The following is a 16,131-nucleotide window of genomic DNA, read 5'->3' on the forward strand; positions in this document are numbered from 1 at the left end:
TGATAAAATATCTAGTTAATACCATTCAAAGATTTCAACAGCAAAAAAAATAAAAATAAAAACCCATAATGGTATTGTGTATTATAAAATGCTTTAGATGTATTGGCAAGTAGTATAAACCCGTTGCTGTTGAGTCGGTTCCAACCCACAGTGACCCTGTAGGACAGAGTAGAACTGCTCCATAGGGTTTCCAAGGAGCGGCTGGTGCATTCGAACTGCTGACGTTTTGGTTAGCAGCGCTGTCACTTAACCACTGCACCACCAGGGCTTCAGCAACTTCTGTACATCCACTGAAAAATAGCTACTATTTTATGAAACAAGAAATGAAACAAAATGTCTTTAATGTCGCCTTCACAAAATAATACTGCAGAACATTTGAATGTTGTCAATATATCTGCACCACTGTAATTATTTTATTCTGATACATTTCTAGAAGTATAATTGCTAGGTCAAAGGGTATCAGAATTTTTACATACTATCAAATTTTATTCTTCAAGGTTCTATCAATTTGTAAGTTTGTTTTTTCTTTACAGTTGAGATCTTGCCATATGTACAGTTTTTTTAAATAGAATTTATTTTGTTGTTGAGAATATACACAGCAAAACATAGGCAGAGTTTCTACATGTACCATTTAGTGACATTGATTACATTCTTCAAGTTGTGTAATTATTCTCACCCTCCTGTTCTGAGTAGTTCCTTCCCCATTAACATAAATTCACTGCCCTTAAGATTCCTATCTTATCTTTGCTGTTGTCACTTTGATCCATATAGATAATTCTTAAAAGAGCATAATGTTTAAGGCAGACATTTTTTACTAGTTAAGCTAAACTATTGTTTGGTTTTAAGAGACTTTAGGGAAAGATTATCTCAGGGCAATAATTTCAGGGCATATGTACAGTTTTGCATTTTCTTTTTTACTTGTTGTCAAGTCTGCTCTGACTCATAGCAACTTTATGTATAACAGCACAGAACGTTGCCTGGCCCTGCACCATCTTCGGGATTGAGTCCATTGTTTTGCCTATTGTGTCAATCCATCTCATTGAGGATTTCTCTTGTTTTCGTTGACCCTCTGCTTTACCAAACATGATGTTTTCTAGTGATTGGTCTTTCCTAATGACATGTCCAAAGTAAGTGAGCCAAAGTCTCACCGTCCTCACTTCTGAGGAGCATTCCATTTGTATTTCTTCTAAGACTGATTTATTTGTTCTTCTGACAGCCCCTCGTGTATTCCATGTTCTTTGCCAACACCACAGTTCAAATGCATCAATTCTTCATCTGTCTTCCTTTTTCAGTGTATTATACGTACTTTCCTTGTCATTAAAAACTTTGCAAACTTTATTTATTTAAAAAAAATTTTATTGTACATTAGGTGAAAGTTTACAGAGCGAATTAGTTTCCTATTCGATAGTTTGTACATAAAGTGTACAAACATTGTACATGAAAGAGTGGTTTCATTCCCCATAATGTATCAGCACTTTCCCCGTTTCTGCCTTAGGTTCCCGTTTCCTTTCGTCCTGATTTTCTACCTCTTCCTGCCTTCCCATCTTTCCTTTTGGGCAGATCTTGCCCTTTTGATCTTATATGATTGATTGTTCTAAGGAGCATGTTCCTCTCAGATGTTGTTTATTTTATGGGCCTGTGTATTGGTGCAATGGTTAAGAGCTATGGCTGCTGACCAAAAGGTCAACAGTTTGAATCCTTGGAAACCATATGGGGCAGTTCTACTCCGTCCTGTAGGGTCTCTGTGAGTTGGAGTTGACTCAACAGCAATGGGTTTGTTTTTTTTTGTTTTGTTTTGAGGTCTACTGTTTGGCTGAAAGGTGGTCTTCAGAAATGGCTTTTGTTCCAGTTCAGAAGGGTATGTTAGGGCCATAGTCTCAAGGGTTCCTCCAGTCTCTGTCAGACCATTAAGTCTGGTCTTTTTTGTGAATTTGATTTTTTGTTCTGTAGTTTTTCTCCCACTCTGTCCAGGACCCTCTATTGTGATCCCAGTCAGAGCGATCGGTAGTAGTAGCCAGGCACCATCTAGTTCTTCTGCTCTCAGGGTTGTGTAGACTGTGATTCATGTTTTACATTAGTCGTTTGGACTAATTGCTCCCTTGAGTCTTTGGTTTTCTTCACTCTTCTTTGCTCTGGACAGTAAGAGACTAATAGTATCTTAGATGGCTGCTGAGGAGGTTTTAAAACCCCGAATGCTACTCACCAGAGTAGGATGCAGAACTTTGTCTCTATGAACTGTGTTGTGCCATTTGACATATATGTTCCCTGAGTCTGTGGTCCTTTGCCTTCGAGCCTAGGAACTTCGTCCCACGAGGTGTTTGGTTTTGTCTAAGAAGTTGCCCTGACTTGGTGCTTTATTGCCTATATTAATATATAAGCAGAACCTACAATTATGTGTGTAGAAATATCCGCCACCAAACCTATATCTGTAGGTGGATGTGTTCCCTTACATCCTCCCACACCCCTTGGCATATATATCTATCTATGTATCCATTCAAAAATTAGTATTTGTTAATACTGTTGTTGCAGAATTGTCTATGCTATAGTTATTACCATTGTTGCAGTTTGTTCTTATGTGTCCTCCCATGCCTTGGTCATGTTTTACCGACTTCCCTCACATTGTGTATTGCCGTTCCCTTCACCAGTATTAACACGTGTCTTCTATCTAGTTAGTAATTTTCCCTCCCTCTCCCCTGACCCTGGTAACCATCAAAGAATTTTTTTTTTCTATGTATAAACCTTTTCTTTTTTTTTAATAATAGTGGTCTCATACAGTATTTGTCCTTTATGTGATTGACTTATTTCACTCAGCATAATGTCCACCAAATTCATCCATGTTGTGAAATGTTTTGCGGATTCTTTATCATTACATAGTATTCCATTGTGTCTATGTACCACAGTTTGTTTACTCGTTCATCCATTGATGGGCACGTAGGTTGTTTCTTCCATTTGCTATTGTGAATAATGCTGCAGTGAACATGGGTATGCATATGTCTGTTCATGTCACAGATCTTATTTCTTTAGGGTGTATACCTAGGAGTGGGATTGCTGAGTCATATGTTATTTCTATTTCTAGCTTTTTAAGGAAGTGCCATACGATTTTCCATAGTGGTTATACCATTTTACATTCCAACCAGCAGTATATAAGAATTCCCATATCCCCACAACCTCTCTAACATTTATTATTTTTTGTGTTTTTGATTAGTGTAGTAATGTTGGGGTGAGATAGTATATTATTGTAGTTTTGATTTACATCTCTCTAATGGCTAATAATCGCAAGCATTTCTTCATGTGTTTGTTAGCAATCTAAATGTCTTATTTGGTGAAATGTCTGTTCATACCCTTTGCCCATTTTTTAATTGGATTGTTTGTCTTTTTGTTGTTGAGGTGTTGATGTTTTCTATAAATTTTAGAGATTAGACCCTTGTCAGATATGTCAAAGCCAAAAATTTTTTCCCAGTCTGTAGGTTCTCTTTTTACTCTTTTGAAGAAGTCTTTTGATAAGCATAGGTGTTTAATTTTTAGGACGTCCCATTTATCTAGTTCATCTTCTGCTGTTTGTGCATTTTTTAATGTTTGGTATTCTACTTAAGCCATGTATTAGGTCTCCTAGAGTTGTCTCTATTTTTTCTTTCATGATCTTTATAGTTTTAGGTTTTATATTTAGGTCTTTGATCCATTTTGAGTTAGTTTTTGTGTATAGTGTGAAGTATGGGTCCTGTTTTCATTTTTCTACAAATGGACATCCAGTTTTACCAGCACCATTTGTTAAAGAGACTGTCTTTTCCCCATTTAATGGACTTTGGCCCTTTGTCAAAGATCAGCTGTCCATAGGTGGATGCAATTACGTCTGGGTTCTCAATTCTGTTCCATTGGTCTGTGTGTCTGTTGTTGTACCAGTACCAGGCTGTTTTGACTACCATGGCTGTATAGTAGGTTTTGAGATCAGGTGGTGTGAGGCCTCCTACTTTGTTCTTCTTCAATAATGCTTTATTTATCAGGGGACTCTTTCCATATAAAGTTGGTAATTAGTTTTTCCATCGTTAAATAATGCTGTTGGAATTTGGATTGGGATTAGATTATTTCTTTAGATCACTTTGCGTAGTATTGACATTTTCACAGTGTTGAGTCTTCTTTTCCATGAACGTGGTACATTTCTCCATTTATGTAGGTCTCTTTTGGTTTTTTGCACAAACTTTATTTTTAACGGTTGTCTAATATTGTGTCCGGAGCCTTGGTGGCACAGTGGTTAAGTGTTAGGCTGCTATGCAAAAGGTCAGCAGTTCAAATACACCAGCTGCTCCTTGGAAACCCTATGGGGCGGTTATACTCTGTCCTGTAGGGTCGCTACGAGTCGGAATCAACTTGACAGCAGTGGGCTTGATTTTTTTTTTTGGTAATATTGTGTTCCACCACCCATCTGTCAGTTTGTTGTTCTGTGGTGGCTTGTGTGGTGCTATGTTCATGGAAGCTATGCCATTGATATTTTAAATATCAGCAGGATCACTTATGGTGGGAAGATTTCAGTAGAGTTTCCAGACTAAGACAGACTAGGAAGAAAGGCCTGGTGATCTACATCTAAAAATTGGCCAATGAAAACTCTGTGAATCACAGTAGACTATTTTCTAATAAAGTGCTGGAAGATGAGCCCCCCAGGTTGGAAGGCACTAAAAAAAACACAGTGGTGACAACAGTAGACTTGAGAAGTGGTGCAGGACCAAGCAACATTTTGTTCAGGACTGAGCAACATTTTGTTCTGTTGTACACAGGGTTTCCATGAATTGGAGCTGACTCAATGGCAACTGACAACAATGAAAATATTGTTACATTTAGATACCATGATTTACTTAATTATCCCCTAGTGTTATTTTGTTTTTCTTTATTATAAATATAGCACCAGTGAAGTTGTTTATACATAAATGTTTATCCACCTTTTAGATTATTTTTTAGGTTATATTCGTAAAAGAGAGATTACTGTGATGAAGATATAATAAATAGTTTTAAGGCCAAATTGATTTCTCAATAACTGAATTAAGATGCCACCCAACTTGAATCATATGTTTTTAAATTATTAAATGCTGCTTCCAGCTTTTTGGATTAATAGAATATTAGATTATTAGATTTGGGCTTGACATCTAAATTTCAAAGAACTTCAGCACTCTACACAATGCAGGAATCATTTTTCTTCTTTCAAACATGTCAAATCATGATTTTATGGAATGAAAGTTAGCCTTTCTAATACTGTCCAGGGCCAATTGTACTTTGTTTTAGAATAAAGAAAATTATTTACTTCAGCATAAATTTGTAGGAGCATAAGGGATAAAAGAAGTAATTTGTAATGTCAGTTTAAACTGAAACATATATCCCATTTTTATTACTAAGAACTCTTACCTCCTGCCAAACTTAAAAAAAAAAAAAGAAAAGCCAGAAAAAAAGTTAGTATCAAAACTAATCAACTTATGTCACATTTAAACCATTGAAGGGGATATTCTGCAGTTGTTATATTACCATGAAGTGCACCTTATCCACTTAAAAAAATGAGATAGTCTACTTAAAATTTCACTTGACAATCTTGTTTTGGTTGGTTTAGATTTAAAAGGAAAAAATTTTAAAAAGGCTTTGAGAGAGATGAAAGATATAGAAAAGGAGGTATTTGCTGTGACCTGCATGCCAAATATATGACATTCTCACTCTGACTCTCAAGCTCTTAACTAGGAGGAAGCATGCTGCATGAAGGAGAATCTGCTGAAGAGTTGTTTTTAACTACTCTGATGAGAGAGAAGTCTTGGCAGTAAAAAAGTGTGGGTTAAAGTCTGGATGTAGTAGTTTGAATAATGAATGAGAGGTGAGGTGAGGGTAGTGAATGTAAACTGCTTTTTCAAGACATTGGATTAGGAAAGGAAAGGAGATGGATACCTTCATACATTAAGGGAGAGGAAAATAGGGGCTCAGCATCTCAGGCTAAATAGACTTGAGCAGATTTTTCGGCTACGTGTAAGGAGTTAGTAGAGAGGAGAAATACAGTGGGGTTACTGAGGAGACTGGAGAAGATGCAGCCAGAAGCAAATGGTTAGCTTTGGAAAGCTTTCCTTCATTGAGAAAGATGGTAAAGATAGAGAAGCCATATAGATAAATTTAAAAAGGAAAGGGAGGGAAGATAAAGCAGCTGACATTCAATGATCTTTTTTTCTCTAGTTGATGTTAAGGGCTATGGTTATCTGCAGAAAATGTGGGTTGTGAGGATAAGGTTGAGCGCATAAGGAGAGGAGCAGTAATTCTGGAGCATGGAAAAGGTAGCTGATTAGGAATGAGTAGGATTGCTATAATATTAATTTAACTGAAGTTAGAAATAATATATTAGTAATGGTTATGTGATTTTTCTTCAGTAGCTTCAGGCAGTGGGAATTGAAGAAAATAAACAGTTCAGTTGATCCTGGGTTGGCAAGAGACACTTTAGTGATGCAGAAAATAAAAGGTGCTTGTTAGAGTATGGTCAGAATGACTGACCATGTAGTTCTGCCAGATGAGGAGGAAAGTGAAGTCATAAGGGAGCTGATATAGAGTGGAAAAGCAGGGAGAGATGGGAAGCAGTAGGTTACAACCAGCGACCAAAAACAGATTTGTTAAGGGTGGGAAAAATGAAATAATTGATGGTAGTGGTAAGCAGAGAATTTTACAGTTCAAAATTTCAGAGGTAATAACAGTCCCAAGTAATAACAATATCTAGAGTATATCACAGTGAGTGGGGTATTGAATTAGTGAAGGTGAATTTCTTCAGAATAAATGAGGTCAGGTAACCAGTTAGGCTCTGGGGCTGAATATTAAACTAATTGGGATGAAGACCAGAGTCACAATGGAGAGGAAAACTGAAGTGGCTGGCATCTTTAGAGTAAAGAAGTACAGAAAGAGTTAACATAGCAGACCTGAGACTAGAAAGGGTAGCTTGCAATGTTGGACGTTGGCTGGTATCTGGGAACTTGAATTTTGGTAGGGTTCCCAGTGTTCTTAGAACTGCTAAGACTGACTTATTGTGCCTGAACTGTACAAACATGTGGTTTATGCTGACCACCTGCTTTCCTTCTGGGAGTCTAGAATTTTAGTACATGGTAGGCAAAGAGTGCCTATACATACATGACCAGCCTTCAATAAAAACCTTGGTCACTAAGTTTCTAATGAGCTTCCCTGGTAGACACCATTTTACACGTATTGTCAAAACTTTTCGCTGGAGGAATTAAGCACATCCTGTGTGACTCCACTGGGAGAGAACTCTTGGAAGCTTACACCTGGTTTCCTCTGGACTTCTCCCCATGTGCCTTTCCCTTTGCTGATTTTTCTTTTTATCCTTTCTCTGTATTAAATCTTGGCAGTGAGTAGGACTATATGCTGAGTCCTGTGAGTCCCCCTAGTGAATCATTGAACCTGGAAGGCTGAAAATGACAGTGATTGGTGTTTGGAACAAGGTGCTATAATCAGAAAGCATGGTCATCAGAGGAAGAGAGATTGTGGAACAGTAGGTTGGAATTTTGCAGTGAGAGGTTAGTGGAATGTAGACTTTTCATGTGGTTCAAAAATTGCTTATTTATTCAGCAAATATTTATTGAGTTCTTATTATTTATCAGTCAGTGGGCCAGGCATTTGGAGTATTAAGATAATTAAGACACTCTAACCCATAGCCATCAAGGCTATCCTGACTCATAGTGACCATATAGGACAGAGTAGAATAGACCCATAGGGTTTCCAAGGAGCAGCTGGTGGATTTGAACTGCCAATCTTTTGGTTAGCAGCCAAGCTCTTAACCATTGTGCCTCCAGGGCTCCTAAGACACTCTTCTTATCCATAAATGACTCATTGTTTAGCAGGGTAGGGAGTTAGGCTTGTAAACATAATTATAAGGACTGTAAAAGAGAGAATGTAGGGGATATGGAAGATGGACCCTGGAGAATGAGCTGTAGTTGAGAATTCTTAAGGAAAGAGTGACATTTCAACAAGTTAAAGTGAAGAAATAGAGGATTTTTTTTTTTAAGAGACTGTATAAGGAAGTATTCTGGAAGCAGATTAGGGGTTCCAGAGGAGAGCATTGAAAGGAGTTTGGAAGGCGAAGGATCTATCAGGAAAGGGAATGCTGAATTGGATGAGAATGAGAGTTTAGGGTAGTAGATTGGAGTGGGTTACACTTTGAGTTATGGCTATAGACTGTAGGAATAAAGAGACAGTTAACTGGAAGTAGACAGATGGAATATGAGTGTACCAAGCCTATTTCAAGATTCTATTTAGAATTTAGGTGTAAAGTTGTAGTCTCTCTGCAAAGCCTTACCAGGTATATTACATGAACTTTAAAATTACCTCAAATTACATAAAAGTTAAATTGGTCTTGTTTGATTTCATTTTTTTTTAAAAAGGCTATAAAGCCCCTACTGTAGGACCTTGTGAAGTGGCACATAGAAGATGCTCAATATTTGTGATTTGAATGAATTCTCTTTTCTCTAAGTACTAGTGGACTCCTAATAGGTAAGAGTGAAGTTGGTTATTAAGTGTAATATGTCTTTTATCTTATCATACTTGCCATTCTTTGAAAATAGTTTAAATCTTTAATCAATTCTAAAACCGTGGAGTACTTTAACCATGATTCAAGGAAGGGTCTTTTAGGTAATAGAAACGTGTAAATATAGCAGATGTCTATATTTTCTTTCATACCATCTAATGAACTGACAATTGTTGGCAACACTTTGCCAATTGCCACTTCCTTTTTTAATTTCATCTCTTCCTCTTCTACTTCCCCACTCTTTCCCTTCTCCAGTCTTTCCCCTACGTTTTTCCTTCTCACACTTATTGCTTGTGTATGCAAAGGACATCTACTAAAATTTCACAGCCATTGCTTATCTCCATCAGTAGCTAGAAAAATATTGCTATCTCATATATTAAAATAATGTGCTTTGAAGTTAGTTTTTAAGGTTTAAATGGTAGCTTAAATAAAATAGAACATGTGAATGACTCATCTATTCTCTTGTTTATATGACCCAAAAAACCCATTGCCACTGAGTCCATTCCAACTCATAGTGATCCTATAGGACAGAATAGAACTGCCCCATGGGGTTTCCAAGCTAATCTTTATCGAAGCAGACTGCCACATCTTTCTCACCAGGAGCAGCTGGTGAGTTGGAACTGCTGACCTTTTGATTAGCAGCCGAATGCTTAACCACTGCGCCACCAGAGCTCGTTCTTGTTTATGTATTGCTGGTTAATTAACATTTAACCTCTTATCATTATACAGAAGTTATGAGTCAACTGCCAAAGTAAATGCTTGTTACATGTCATAAATTGCTGACTGCAATCTTTTTGTCTTAAACTTCCATTGTTATTATGTGTATATGAAACTATGTTCTAATTTTAAAGAACTAAAAAACTTTTTTTCGCAGCAACGACGTGTAATAACATATTCCTTTTTTTTTTTTTTTTTAATAGATTTGGACTAAGCAACAAATTTGAATCAGAATTCCCTTCTTCATTAACTGGAAAAGTGAGTGTCTGTTAATTATTTAGGTACTGTTTATATGCTTTAAAACTAGAAAAAAATTATATTTATGAGACATATTTGTTGACATTAATATTGCAGTGTTTTTATTTCTTAAAATTTTTCTTTAGGTAGCTCCTGAAGAATTTAAAGCCAGCATCAACAGAGTTAACAGTTGTCTTAAGAAGAACCTTCCTGTTAATGTACGTTGGCTACTTTGTGGCTGCCTTTGTTGCTGCTGCACATTAGGTTGCAGTATGTGGCCAGTTATTTGCCTCAGTAAAAGAGTAAGTTGAATTATATATTTTAATTTAAATGTAGGAATAGACAAGCAAATCCTGCATTATTTATTTAGTTTTTATTTTTTTGTATTGAGTGACTCACACTATCCTGAATGCTATCCAAAAATAATCTGATCCAGTAGAGGAGTGACTAAGTAAATTATGTTACATCCACATGCTGTTATATTAAATAACCGTTAAAAATTATATTTATAATAGGATAAAAATTATATAATAATATAGTATGTAAATCTGTTTTTTAAGACATTGGAAATTACTTAAGAGCAAAGAGTAGAATATAGCATTGTGTGTATATAGTTATAGTGGTATAGTATAGTGACCAAGAATACTGAGTTACTCCATCACTTATCTCTGTGACCTTGTGAGCTTAGGCATGTTTCCTAATCTCTTTAAACTTTGTTTACTCATCTGTAAAATGGCAATAATCACCTGCCTACCTGAATAGGATTGTTGTAAGGATAAAATGAAATAGTGTTTGTAAAGCTCCTAGCTTAGTAGCTCAAAGGAAGTGGTTAGTAAATAATTATTTGTTAGCATTATTACTGATATGCAAGATAGCATCCACAGAAAAAATAAAATAGTTACAGTGGTTGTCACTAGTTGGTAAGATTGTGGGGAATTCTTTTTTCTTTATTTTTATTTTTTTTGTTTTTTATGATCTTGTAATGAGCATATAGTGATTCTGTAATCAGAAAAAAATGATCTAAAGAGTCATAATTTTGACAACTTGTAATAAAAGATTCCCAAGATGTTGGTAGAGATTGGGTAAATCTGTATAGATTGAATTCATTATATTTCTATTAATTTTTTTTAAAAGTAACAATAATCATATATATATAAATGAAATACTGTTAAGTTGAAATTGAAGACGTGATTTGTGTGGTTACCTTTCGTTTTGTTACCAAATAATGGAATCAAATACAGAAAATATGGAAAAGCAAATTCTATTTGCCCCTTGACTTCTGTTATAAGAGGTGTATTTCTACAAAAAACTTTTTTAACCAGTACATTTTATTGATAGGAAGGAGATGATGCATTTGTATTAGAAGTACCCTTGTAATATTTCCTGTAATATTTATAATATTTATTATTCTCCAAGAATATTTCTTTTTTTCCATAGTTCTCACCAGATCATCTTCAGACCATAGAAATTTTTTTTTTTTTTTCCGTCTCTAGTGGTCCCTGGACCCACAGCTGCATGTAACTCTTGAGGTATAGATCCCTTCACTTCCTCCTAGCGTTTGGGTGTTTCTGTTGTTTAAATGACTGCTATATCTCACTTTGGTGGGTAAGTTGCTGTCATTTAACCCAAGGAATCATGGAGTTTATTACTGGTGGAAACCTTTGAGATATAGTCCATCCTCTGTTTTTCACTATTAAAATGAATAACACAGGATATTACAATGTATGCGCAATTTAGGATTTAGAAAACAAAAGTAAACTTTCTTTCCTTTGCCACACATTCTTAGCAACTTAAAATAATTTTTCAAATGGTTTCATTACCTTTTCATTTGAGACATTTGGTAGATTGGTTATTTTAGGCTATTTCATCTGTAGTTTCAGAAAGTATATTTCATTTAACATTGTAGTATTCAGTGTAAGGTCTCTGTAGATATGACTAGGTTGAGCCTATGTTTGATACATTTAATTTTACATGAAGTCTGCTACCTAGTGAGCATAAACAAATATGACTACTGCTTTAAAAAATAAAAAACAATTGGGCATTTCCCTGTCTTGGGTGTAAACTGTAATGTAACTAAGGAGAGTGACACTTCTTGTACCTGTGAAGGGTGTTAGAGGTCCTGAGAAAGGGATGCTTTGTAAGATGGTGGCAAGATAATTTAGAACAGGGATTTTTAACCTTTTATTTGTCATTGACCCCTTTGGAAATGTGGTAAAGCCTGTGAACCCTTTCTCACAATAACTTTTTGAATGTATTTTAAAACAGTGTATTTTAAATGTATAAAATAAAATACATAGGATTACAAAGGAAACCAGTTGTATAAAATATAATTATTAAAATACTAAAGCACCTCAAATTTATGATGTAGAAATATATGTTTCTTTATTAATGCATAGAAAATAAGATAGCAGAGATCTGTGGTAATATGATGTGATAGGAAAATAACCGTGATTTCTCTGAGTGACAAAGGCACAGATCCCATTTGGTCTATTACAGTCAGCTGTATACATTCATAACTTAAGGAAATACTACATTTCAGTTAAAGATTAGTGAAAATAAAGATGAATTTCTGCCCCATCCACTTTCATGGTCTCTCAGAATTCTATGTAGGTGCTCCATGTTAAGAACCCTTGATTTAGAGGTACTAGTGTAAAAAAACCACCACTTGTCTGTCAGTTTGTCATACTGTGGTGGCTTGCATGTTGCTGTGATGCTGCAGCCTATGCCACCGGTATTTCAAATAGCAGCAGCATCACCCATGGTGGACAGGTTTCAGTGGAGCTTGCAGATTAAGACCAACTAAGAAGAGAGGCCTGATAATTTACTTCTAAAAATTTGTCAAGGAAAACCCTATGGATCATAACAGAATATTGTCTTGGAAGAAGTACAGCCATTAATGCTCCTTAGAGGCAAAAATGGCAAGACTTCGTCTTACATACTTTGGACATGTTATAAGGAGAGATCAGCCCCTGGAGAAGTACATCATCCTTGGTAAAGTAGAAAGTCAGACAAAAAGAGGAGGACCATCAACAAGATGGATTGATACAGTAGCTGCAACAGTGGGCTCAAACATAGCAATGATTGTGGGGATGACACAGGACCGGGCAGTGCTCGTTCTGTTGTACGTAGAGTCTCTATAAGTTGGAACCAACTCAACGACTCCTGACAACAACAGCAGTAGTGCTGGAAGGTGAGCCCTCTAAGTTGAAAGGTACTCAGAATACACCACAATGGTTGCAACAGCGGACTCAAGCATACCAACAATCATAAAGATGATACAGGACCTGGCAGTGATTCATTCTGTTGTACATGGGGTTGCCATGAGTCAGATCTGACTCGATGACAACTAACAATAACACAAAAGTGTAATAAAAAAGGCTAGAAAATTATTTCACCTTGCCTGATTGCCAGCCTTTTAACCCCTTTTCTCCTCATGACGTGGAATTTCTCTTACATGGTTAGAATTGTCTCAGACTCCATGACAAATCAGAACCGAAGGAATACGCTATATGTAGCTCAACATTTTCACCTTTCTAACATTATTCACCAATTTGAATAACTAAATTTTAGCCTTGCTCTTGAAACCCATCCCCAACTGAGTACCCCTTTTTATTACTTGATCTTGTTCCAGAGACCTTGTTTTTCATCTGTGCTATTATTATTTTTAGACCCTCCAAATTGCCTTTTTAAAAAAATTGCCTTAGCCTATTTTTGAATATTATTTTTTTTAATATACAGTAAAATTTACCCTTTTTCATGTTCTGTGATTTTTGACAAATGCGTAGAGTTGGGTAACCACCACCGTAATTAAGGTACACAATAGTTCACTCCAAAAAAACTTTCTTGTGCTGCCACTTTGTAGTCAAATCCTCTTCAACCCTTAAACCATGGTAATCATGTATCTATTTTTTCTTTTTTGTGTAAATGTAAGTTTTCATTTTTAGGAGCGGGATTGCTGGGTCATATGGTAAGTGTAAGCTTAATTTTATAAGAAATTTACAACTTGTTTTCCAGAGTGGCTGTACCATTTTTCATTCTAACCAACAGTGTATGAGAGTTCCAGTTCCTGTCAGTGTTCTTGCCAGAATATAGTATTGTCAACTTAAAAATTTTTAGTCATTTTAGTAGATATGTGGTAGCATCTCATGGCTTTAATTTGGACTTCTCTCATGACAAATGATATTGAGCCCCTTTTCATGTGCTTATTTGCTATTTGTATATCTTCTTTTTTTAAAGCGTTTGCTAAAAAATTTTGCCCATTTTTAAAAGTAAGTTTTCTTACTGCTGAGTGTATATATTCTGAATATAAGTTCTTTGTCAAATATGTAATTCGCAAATATATCTTTTCTGGTCTGTAGCTTATCTTTTTTTTAATAGTGTCTTTCGCAGAGTGTCCAATTTATCAAAAAATTTTAAATGGATTGTGCATTTGGTGCTGTATCTAAGAATTCTTCGCCTAAGCCAAGATCACAAAGATTTTCTCTTACATTTTACATTTGATCCATTTTTAGTCAATATTTATATAGCCTTTCAAGATCCATGGAACATACGGTATCCCATCCACTTTGTATGCCTCTAGAGTTCTTTGGAAAGGGGCTAGCCCGATTTAATGTGGTTAGCCTTAAAGTGGGAGCCTTTTGAAATGCATGAAACTAAAAAATCCTGAGTGGGAGCCTCATTTTTGTGTAGATTAAGCGTTGTCTTAGGTGATGCCTCTCGAATATGTGGATTTTCTAAACTTTTGACAGATTTGCTTTTATTTCTGTGAAATAAGCTTTCTCACTACATTTCCCAGTTACTGTGGTCTTGTGAGAATTTACCTATCATGAGAATAAGCTATTGCCCGTCTTCGTAGTGACTATTTTCTCTTTTATGCCATTCATTGTTTCCAGATGTTACTGGCTGTCTTCTTTTCTAGCTTCTGAACAGTAAATAATGCTTTTCCAACAGGGAATAATGCATTGCAGTGGTACTTTTCAAGAGACTGGAACTCCTATAAGTTATTCTTACCCTACATTCAATCTTAGGGCCTAATAATTACTCCTGTGTGTAGCAGGTGGAATGCACCACTGTGAGCAGTTCTGCAATATTCCAGGACAGCTGTTTCTGCTTCTTAGCTGTTAGTACTGCTTTTCCTAAAATGAAGAATACATAGTAGTGGTAATTTTCCTGAGATTCAAATTCCTTTAGTTTTGTTTATTTTGCTTCTAAGTACTGCTTTTGCAGTAATGAAGAAAGCATTGTAATGGTAATTTTCCTGAGATAAAAAATCCCTTGGCTTTATTTATTTGTGCTGTAAGTACTGCTTTTGCTGTAAGGAAGAATGCATTGTACCATGCTTTGTACCAGTGTCATGCAAAATAATAAAAAGGCTAAGAAAAAGGAGACTAGAATAAAATGCATGTGCAGGCATTGCCAGGTGCCTTCATGTTTTACCTCATGTTATCCATATTTTCAAGAAATAAAAAAAATTGAACTGATTTCATCATTGACTTGTAATGGCAGGATTTGCGTTGTCCAGGGGCTGCTGGGACACATGGGATCCCAGATAATGGGAATCAAAATCCATAACTCATAACAAAAATTCTGAATTAGTCCTTTAATCAGCATGCCTTCATTAATGAAAACACATAGTATCAACAAAAAATTCAGAGGAGAAAACAATTGGGTCTTGAAAGGAATAGGTATGAAATAAAGGTCAAAATTCATTTTTTACATGACTGTCCAAGTTTTCTAGCAGCATTTGTTGAAACAGTATCCTTTCTCCATTGAGTTGCCATTGCACATTGTCAAAAATCAATTGAAGATATTTGTGTAGGTCTACTTCTAGATTTTCTATTATGTTCTATTGATACCTATGTCTATCTTGATTCTAATACCACACTGTGTTGATGATAGTAAGTCTTGAAAATCAGGTAAAGTGAGCACTCCAAACTTATTCCTTCTTTTCAAGATTATTTTGGCTACTGTAACTTTTTTGCCTCTCTCTATAAATTTTAGAATTGGCTTGTCAGTACCTACTAAAAATTCTGGGATTTTAATTGGGATCGAATTGTATATGTAGATCAATTTGGGGAGAATTGACATTGTAAGAATATTGACTTTCAATCCTTGAACATAGCATACATCTTCATTTATTTAGGCCTTTTAAAATTTTTTTCATCAATGTTTTGTAGTTTTAGCATAGATTCTTCACATATTTTGTTAGCTTCACACCAAAATACTTCATTGCGTTTGGTGCTAGTGTAAATAGTATTGTTTTTTGAATTTCGACTTCTAATTGTTCATTGCTAGTACATAAAAATGCAATTGATTTTTGTATATTGACATTGTATCTTGCAACCATGTCAAACTCCTTATTAAATTCTAGGAAATTAGTTGTAGATTCTATGATATTTGCTACATGGATAACTATGTTGTCTGGAAATAGTGACAGTTTTATTTCTTGCTTTCCAACCTGTATCCCTTTTTTTGATATGTTGCTGAATTCTATTGGCTAAAATTTTGTTGAGGATTTTTGCGTCAGTGTTCATGAGGGATATCGGTCTGTAATTTTCTTTTTTTGTGGTGTCTTTACCTGGTTTTGGTATCAGGGTTATGCTGGCTTCATAGAATGAGTTTGGGAGTATTCCATC

At 35.6% G+C, this 16,131-nt stretch overlaps 1 protein-coding gene across 2 annotated transcripts in view; it reads left to right on the plus strand.

Moving 5' to 3' along the window:
• The window catches only part of CHIC2 (cysteine rich hydrophobic domain 2), a 61,294-nt gene that overhangs the window by 21,938 nt on the left and 23,225 nt on the right, over nt 1-16,131 (plus strand). For both annotated transcript variants that reach the window (XM_023737346.1, XM_004382897.2), the window contains exons 2-3: nt 9,463-9,517; nt 9,643-9,798. In XM_023737346.1, the coding sequence (XP_023593114.1) occupies nt 9,463-9,517; nt 9,643-9,798 (211 nt within the window). The remainder of the gene's footprint in view (nt 1-9,462; nt 9,518-9,642; nt 9,799-16,131) is intronic.

The sequence above is a fragment of the Trichechus manatus genome, unplaced genomic scaffold (assembly GCF_000243295.1).
Source record: "Trichechus manatus latirostris isolate Lorelei unplaced genomic scaffold, TriManLat1.0 scaffold00101, whole genome shotgun sequence".
In the NCBI taxonomy this organism is placed as follows: Eukaryota; Metazoa; Chordata; class Mammalia; order Sirenia; family Trichechidae; genus Trichechus; species Trichechus manatus.